The sequence below is a fragment of the Eriocheir sinensis genome, unplaced genomic scaffold, assembly GCF_024679095.1.
Source record: "Eriocheir sinensis breed Jianghai 21 unplaced genomic scaffold, ASM2467909v1 Scaffold34, whole genome shotgun sequence".
Taxonomy (NCBI): domain Eukaryota; kingdom Metazoa; phylum Arthropoda; class Malacostraca; order Decapoda; family Varunidae; genus Eriocheir; species Eriocheir sinensis.
In genome coordinates, this window is record NW_026111654.1 from 910,347 (window position 1) to 918,915 (window position 8,569).

General features: G+C 49.5%; 1 protein-coding gene across 1 annotated transcript; it reads right to left on the reverse strand.

Moving 5' to 3' along the window:
• Positions 1–6,955: 6,955 nt before the first annotated feature.
• Positions 6,956–8,011, reverse strand: LOC126991780 (piggyBac transposable element-derived protein 4-like). Its single transcript, XM_050850457.1, has one exon. It carries the CDS (start codon positions 8,009–8,011, stop codon positions 6,956–6,958), a length of 1,056 nt encoding a protein of 351 aa, XP_050706414.1.
• Between the last annotated feature and the right edge of the window lie 558 nt (positions 8,012–8,569).

Below are 8,569 nucleotides of genomic sequence, written 5' to 3' on the forward strand. Positions count from 1 at the left end.
TAAGATGATGTAGTAGTCGTTTACCGAAGTATTTATGGAAGCGGCTATATGCGATAGCCAATCCTCCCAATTATCGTGGAGATCGTTCACGATAGGCCTGAGGACCTGTAAGATTTTCCTATTAGCCCTCTCCGCCAACCCATTAGCAGCAGGGTGGTAAGCTGTGATGAAGGATTGCGTGATGTTAAACTGAGCGCATATTTCGCTCAATACTGAGTTCCTAAACTCGGTGCCATTGTCACTCAGAAGAATTCGAGGAGACGAATGTGGACACAACACGTGAGTCACGAGGGCATGGGCCACGCGTGTGGCTGTCTTGTCCTTGAGAGGCGCTAGAACTAGAAACATAGAGAACTGGTCGACGCACACCAATAAGTAGCGCGAGCCATGTTGGCTCTGGGGGAGCTGTAGTAAGTCTATATTAACAACATCCCATGGCGCCTCTGGTACTGGGTATTGCAACATAGGTGCTGGCCCTTTGACGGACCCCTTGTGCTTAGCACAAACGACGCAATGTGCGACATGTTTTTCTACATCAACCCGTAATGTGGGCCAGTAGAATTTTCGTCTGGTGACAGATAGCGTCTTGTCTCTTCCTGGGTGACCCGCAATGGGTGTGTTATGGACCAGCTTAAGCGTCACGGGGACGTATATGTCTGGGATGACCAGTTGGTCTATAGGTACCGGTTTGGTTGGCCATGACCTACAAAGGAGGTTGTCCTCTGATAGGAAGAATTGTGAAAAGGGAACTGGCAAGTCAGGAAGGTTTGATTCGTCTCCCGACTCGAGGGCGTAAATTAACCTCTTCCACACAGGGTGGTCACGCTGAGCAGTGTGTAGCTCAGGTGAAGTGAAGTTGTGGATGACCTCTGGGGTGGTAACCGCGCCTATCGGAACACTCCGAGATAAGGCATCTGCGACCACATTTGTTTTCCCGGTGATGTATTTTATCTCCGGATTGTATGCTTGGATCGTTAAGAACCATCTTGCCAGACGACCGTGTAGGTTTTTTCCCTTGAAAAGATCAGTTATGGCCGCGTGGTCCGTAAACACCACAATTTTGTACCCCATCACAATGTCACGAAAATGCTTCAGAGCCCACACAATGGCAAGAGCCTCTAGGTGGGTAACAGAATAGTTCTTTTCCGGAGCTGTAAGTACTCGACTGGCGAACGCTATCACATGCTTTTTGCCGGACATATCTGTTTGCATCAGCGCGGCTCCTACTCCACTAGCCGAAGCGTCGGTACAAAGCTGAAAGGGGTCCTTGAAATCCGGAAAGACAAGGACCGGAGCCCGTGTAAGCGCTTTCTTTAAATCCTCAAAACTCGTTTGTTGAGCTGGGAGCCACTGAAATGGTACGTCTTTCTTTAAAAGATGGGTTAGGGGACTCGCGCGAGCTGCGAAGTCCTTAATGAAAGGCCTGTAATAACCTGCGACACCCAAGAAAGACCGTACCTTGTCCGCAGACGTAGGCTGAGGGAACTCGGCAATAGCCTTTATTTTGTCGTCCACTGTATGGATGCCGAATTCGTCCACGACATGCCCCAAGAACTTGATCCGAGGCTTTAAAAATTCACATTTGGTGATTTTGAGCTTTAATCCGACTTCTTGAAGTCTGTGTAGGACTGCTTTTAGTGTTTCCATGTGTGCATGCACGTCTTTACTTGCTATGATGATGTCGTCTAAATACACATAGACAGAGTTGCCCAGCAAGTCACCAAAAATACTGTTCATTGTCCTTGAAGGTCAAGGGAGCTCCTTTGAGCCCGAACGGCATCCTCGTCCACTCATAGTTGCCATGAGGCGTGCTGAAAGCCGTTATTGCACGTGACTCGGGGGCCATGGGCAGTTGCCAGTAGCCACTGACCAGATCAAGACTCGTAAAGACTTTATTTCCTCTACCGAGACACATCAGAAGATCTCTAAGAACGGGAAGCGGAAAATGATCATCCACGGTCGCGGTGTTCACACGCCGGAAATCAATCACAGGACGATAAGAGCCGTCTTTCTTTGGAACCAGGAACAAGGGCGAATTCCACGGGGAATTCGATTCTTTGATGACACCTTGTTCTAACATTTCAGAGATAAGTTGTTGCACCACCTCCTCTGACTGTGGGGAGCTTGTACGCATTGATATATACAGGATTTGTATTGGGTTTTAACTTAATGTGGTGTTCAGCACACTGCGTAACTCCAAGCGGCTCGCCTGGTAGAGCAAGCGCCCCCCGATAATGCTCCAGAAGCTGGACTAAGGTTGGCTTAATTTCGGAATAGTGTGCAACTTTAGGAACGCCTCTAAATGAGCTGTGTCTTGTTCGGGAGAAGCCTGACACGCCGAGGATATGCCTGAAACTTGGGCTGAAGGGTATTCAGCTGGTTCCGGGGCGACATTTCTCCCATACACTAGACACTGGCATAATCGAACACCGTGTTTTAAGGATACAGGGGATCCAGACGTGTTTATTACCAATGCCTCTGCAAAACCTCCCTCCTTGACGGTTGCAAGAGTTACCTCCACCGTAACGCGGTGTACGTGAGAACTCCGTCGATACACACATCACTGCCCGCCGGAGGGGCGTTAGGCAAACGGATTTTAACAAGTTTTGCAGCACGATCCGGAACTATATGAGGACCTTCTACGACTGCCGTTACTGTCCGCCACAAGTCTGCAATGGTTTCGTGTGGTTTGACCGTAAGAGGGGACACTTGGGCGGTGGCAGCCCCTGAGTCTGTGGAGGGTTGGTCATTTTCCACCTCTGAGGGTGAGATTACAGTTGACAGAGGCGATGGATTGACCATCCCCTGTATGCGTCGGCCTTGATACACGATCGCGTTGCTTACAGGGTTTATGGCGATGTGCAGGTCTTTCATGGCGTTCAATCCTAAGATCCCATCCACAGGTAAAGCAAACCTGCTAGAGACATAAAAGAAATCTCGAAAGGGACATACTTTTTCATGTAAGCTGACTGTTAGTGGTACTCGCCCAAGGATTCCCAAAGTGGTGCCCGTCACGCCTATCACATTCAGGTCGTTCTCTTGGAGCGGCCAATTTTCCCCACTCGCTTGTCGTGTCAGTGACCTGTAAGCGGAGTCGGATATGACATTGACTGTGGCACCTGTGTCAACCGCTAAGGTGAGTGAAGTGTTGCCCACCTTGCAAGGGAGGGCAATTATGCTTGTCCGTCCCAAGGCGGCAATGACGGAGTCAAGTTGCTCCCAATTAGTATTTTCCTTAAGGGACACTTGGATGTACGCCTCGGGGCTGTCACGAAGTCATGTCTTTTTATTCTGAGAAGAGGAGTGTGGTTTACTGTCCGCTGAGGACTTGTACTTCTGTTCCTCCTTGGCCTTTTGTATTGCAGAACAACTGTCTGAATCATGAAAACAATTCCCGTGGATATGGCAAAAGGCAGCCTTCCGCTGATGGTTTGGCCTAGGGTTCCTGTGTGATGAATGATGCCCGCCCCTGTAACCTCCTGACCTCCTATCTGAGCCCCGTCTTGAATGTGTTGATTCCCTACGTTTCGCGAAACAAGAATGTTCAGAATGTCCTGATTGTTTGCAAAAACTACAGGTGAGAGATGCCTTACTTTGTGCTTGCAATGCTGCTGCCGTTGCGAGGGGTTGATGGTGAGGGTGTTCCTGAACCTTGACTTCTAACTCTGAGACGAAGTCAACCAACTTCCCGCTCGGTTTGAAGGCCAAAGGGAGGGCAGAACGGCGGTTCTTCTCTGAAATATGAAATAAGTAAAAAAACAACTCGAAAGCTGTCTTCACCTGGTGCTTTTGCATACAGCCCCCTGGAAGCCAGAGCGCGTCTTCTAGGCTCTTGACACAGTCAACCGCCAGCTGATTTGCCTCAATCATGGCGTCCCAAATCGGCTTTGTTGAGGAATTTTTTTGGAGGGACTCAACCGTGTGCGATCTGTCTAACGATGCTTGGTTTACTCCCGCCCCGAAGATTTTTATGAAATTCCCTTTAAAAACCTCATAGTTTACACCATTGTCCCCCGAAGCGAACGCTGAGGACTGCATCAAATTCAGTGCCCGAGAGCCTGGAAGTAACCGTGACCGAATGAAAGCGATTTTATCATGATCTTCCGTAATGGAGGAATTTACGATGGCAGATTCACACAAATCTAAAAACTGTCGCGCCGAAAAATCGGTCTCGCCTCCCGAGAATTGTCGAATACTGGCGTGAGTTGGAATGACCCGAATCGGGGGCGGGGGGAAGTGGTGTGGGGCCCCAGGAGGAGGAGGGGGAGGTGGATCGACAGGCATTGTGAGCGGCCGAGTGGGGGTTAAGTATTCAGACGATTCTGAAGGTGAAGGGGCGCTATCCCTTGGGAGGGAAGAGTACGTAGCCCCCGATCGCAAATTCACCACATTTAAATCACCGGTGTTTGCACCGTGCTCCAATTCCTCCTCACTTGAAGGACGAGCCAACTGTTTAAAGGTGTCGCCGAGTTTAGCGAGAGTGTCTTTGTTCATACTATGGTGTAAACCATTCACAAAAGAGGAGCATATGTTGATAGCTGTAAATATGAACCAATAAACGGAACGTGTAGGAATGAATAGTTGGCATTGAAACCCTAAAAAGGCAAGAAAGAATGGCTAGCAAGGTGCCTGTATAGACGTAATAGAAGTTAAGGTTATAATGGAATGCCCTAATGATATGGGTATAATGAAAGAATAACTATATAAACAAAGTGGTATGTTAAGTGAGTATACCATTGAAGCTCACGTTTTCTCGAGCGGTGAAAAGAAAACGGAGGCAGGGCACACTGATGAAGATTAACTTTGATAAGGGAACTCACACTATACTCAATAGACTCGCTAGCAAACTATAAGAAAGAATCAATATCGTATAGGAATGAACGTTACTCTCACAATTATGACTGAAGAACAGTGTTAGGAACACAGAAATAAAAAAAATCGTGCCTCTGCACGGATAATAATGAAAATGAGCCGAGTCGGCAAATTTGGACAAGAATGGAATATCCACAAATACCAAGATTAATCAGCTGATGTAGTGGAGAGGGCGACGGCTTGTGATGCCCTGGGTGACGTGCAGTCGTTGTAGGCGCGTCAGGAAACCTCGGCCGCGGCCACAGCGGCGGTGAGAGGTGAGGGATGGGCTGACATCGGAGGACTCGCAATGGCGGTTGAAAAACTGCTGACCCAGCAATTGGAGCGGCCGCGGTTGCGGCGGCTGGGAGCCGGTACACTGCCGCCAGACGAATGATGGCCGCGTCGTCCTTGTTATAGTAAGAGATGGGCGGCGGTGGCAGATAAGACGACTTGGGTGTGTAACCTCTTGAGAAGACGCCTTGCAAGAAACGGTAGTGGGAACAGCTTGCAGTCACCGGGAGATGGCCGCGGGTACCCTTGCTGACTGTTTGCCGGAAGAGGTTTGGGGCGATGCTCCCGGCAGCGGCGGTGGTGCCGCCAGCTGTGGAGCGAGGGGCATGCGGGGTGTCCCAAGGTCAGCGGTGCGGGCCTCCTCGTTGCAGGTGTGAATACCTCTGCCGTATCGTGGAGTGGCTTGCAGGGTACGTAGCAGTGCTGGCTTGAAGCGGGGGAGCGGCTTGTAGATTGTGGCCCTCGCTATCGGCTGCGTAGGCCTGTGGGTGTGCTCGGGGCTTGTAGGCTTGACGCCTGTAGAGTTGCTTGAAGCTGGTGTGCTCGAGGCTTGTAGGCTGTAGAGCCTGTAGGCTTGTAGCTGGTGTGCTCGAGGCTTGTAGGCTGGACGCCTGTAGAGTTGCTTGTAGCTGGTGTGCTCGAGGCTTGTAGATGGCGCCTTGTGAGTTGCACGTAGGTGGCGACTTGTGAGATGCTTGTAGCTGGCGCCTTGTGAGTTGCACGGAGGTGGCGACTTGTGAGATGCTTGTAGCTGGCGCCTTGTGAGTTGCACGTAGGTGGCGACTTCTGAGATGCTTGTAGCTGGCGCCTTGTGAGTTGCACGTAGGTGGGCGCCTTGTGCGTTGCCGCGGACGGCAGGTACGGTGCCGCGGACGGCAGGTGCGTTGACTCCTTCTTCCCTTGTACGCCTGTCCCCGGAGTTTGTTGGTGAGTTCTCGTGGCTTGGAGGAGAACGAGGTAGCGAAGGCACAGGCGCGGGGTGACCGCTGCCAACCAAATGTAACGGGCTTGTCGGGGGGCGTTTAAAGGGTGTTGATTAAGACTTCAGCTTCCTTAAGGCGAATTATATTCGTAGCCTTTATGTACAAGAAGCGACGGAGCGAGAGCGACTGTCGTTGTGTGTCAGTCGGACTCTCGTGAAGGAGTGGCGAGTTACAGGTTGGAAAATAATTGTTACAATTGGTCACGTATGTCAAGGTGACCTCCACGCACCATCGGAGTGCTAAGTATACAAAACTGAGACGGTAAACACTGACGGACGACATTCCTATAAGGTGGCGTGATCTATCTGTCGTGGGGTTTTTCCATTGACAATTGTATGCCTAATTCGTGGTGATATTAAATAATAATAATACATTGATATCCTACTATAACACTCCGAGGCAGGTGCACCTTGACCAGCGTATGTTCTACTGGGAATGCCATGCCCGAAAGTGTTCCTCAGAACACAGTCCAGGCTTGCCAGGGCACACAGGGCAGTATTTGCGTGACATCTTGGTCTTCTTATTCTTGTAGCACACTCTGCACCGTTTCTGTGGTCGGGCTTTCTTTTCAGTGGGAGGTATAGGAATCATTCCATGGCACGTATCACTCCCACTTGGTTCTTCAACCATAGCAGACTTCTTCTTTCTCAGGCTCAGGTCTTTCTTCCTTTCCGAACACAACTGCCGGTATCCAGGTGAGCACCGAGTGAGTTGTTGATGGACCACCAGCTTGATAAACTCTCCATACTCCATCCAGTGTCTTTGCTGATGAAGATTACAGTAGATGGTCCGAGCATTGAGCAACATTCTTGAGATCATATGGAGTCCTAGCTTCTTGAACCATGTATATGATTTTCGTGTTGGATCAGGTGGCTCCAACAGCTGATCAACCAAATCCACTGCCCCATCTGCTCATTATATCTCTGAATTGGTGATGGTTTCTTGATGAACTCCTGCTTTCCTCCCTTCAGGACACGAGTCCTCTCTACAAACCCTGCTTCATACTTTGTTGTGATGACGTGCACATACTTGGTATCTCTGAATTTTACTTGGAGAATTTCATCTTTCCTGGAAAACAGTGCTTGACCTCTGCTTAGAGACTCATTTTTCATAATAGGTGGGACTCCTCTGTTTGGGCGTATAGTTCCTGTGGTTAGTGTGCCCCTCTCCAGCAAAAACTCAGCAAGGTGAAGTGAAGAGTACCAGTTGTCGAGTACTACATGACGTCCTTTATTCAGAAGGTCCAGCATCAAATATACTGTCACTCTTTCAGACTTAGACAAGGCTGATAACTCTGGATTATCCAGCATCTCATCATAGAGACGATGGCTGTACAAACAAAAGTTCCAGGTATAACCTCTGGCCTTGGGGGAGCTGGGGCAGAGGGAGAAAAGCTTGAGGCCAAACCGCTTCCTTTTCGTTTTTATATACTGGCGAAAGCGAAGCCGCCCTTTGTAGAGAATAAGACTCTCATCAACAGCAAAATTCTCCCCAGCGGAGAAGTACTTGGTGGTTTTCTCCCTCAGCATGTTGAAGAATGATGAAAGTCTGGTCATTGGGTCTTCTTTCTTGCTGTCATCAGGATGTGAGTAACGAATGAACCGTTGGATCTGAGAAAACCTATTCCTACTCATTACAGCAGCTGTGAACACAGGGGGGCCCTGGCAGAGCACAGAGAGACTCCAATAGTCTGCTATCTTTGGCAACTTGTTGACTCCCATCAGTAGCTGCAGACATAAGAAGACATTCATCTCATCCTTTGTGACATCAAGCCACTTTTTTCCCATAAACTTGTTGGGATTTATTGTTGGGTTGTCCCTGAAGAACTTGGTTGCACGGACATTCGTCCACAAACACAGCGACTGTATCACCTCGTCTGACATGAATAGCTCGAAGCAGTCCAAAGCACTCATGTCATTCCTTGGTACATCAGGATGAACGCCAGAAAAGTCCTCAGTTAGGACAGGAACAGTGCCAGGACGCTGATCAGCAAAGGATCAGCCATGAGAGTGAAGGCGCAGGGGAGCCGGCAGTGCTGGGCTGCGTGGCCTGTCTGCATCGTCAACACTTCCATCACTCTCTTCCTCGTAACTACTAGCCTCACTGTCATTCTCTGGCAAATATTCCTCATCTGAGTCACTTATGAAGCCTTCTGATTGAGTTTCATTATCGTCCGATCCTTGTAACTCCTCTAAATGAGCCAGGTCACCCTCCGAATCACTCTCAGACGATAATGAGGACGCCATCACGGGTCGCTGGTCAGTCACACACTGGCCGCCACTCCCCCCCAGGCCCCACATTCCACAATCCCCTCCAGTGTACCCAACGTCCTTGAAAACACGAGGTGCCAATTAGTCATTTTGTCACTGGGTCATAAAAAAAACATACAAACCGAATAGATAAAGTCCTTTTGGAGCGATGGCATACGCATGTACTTCAAC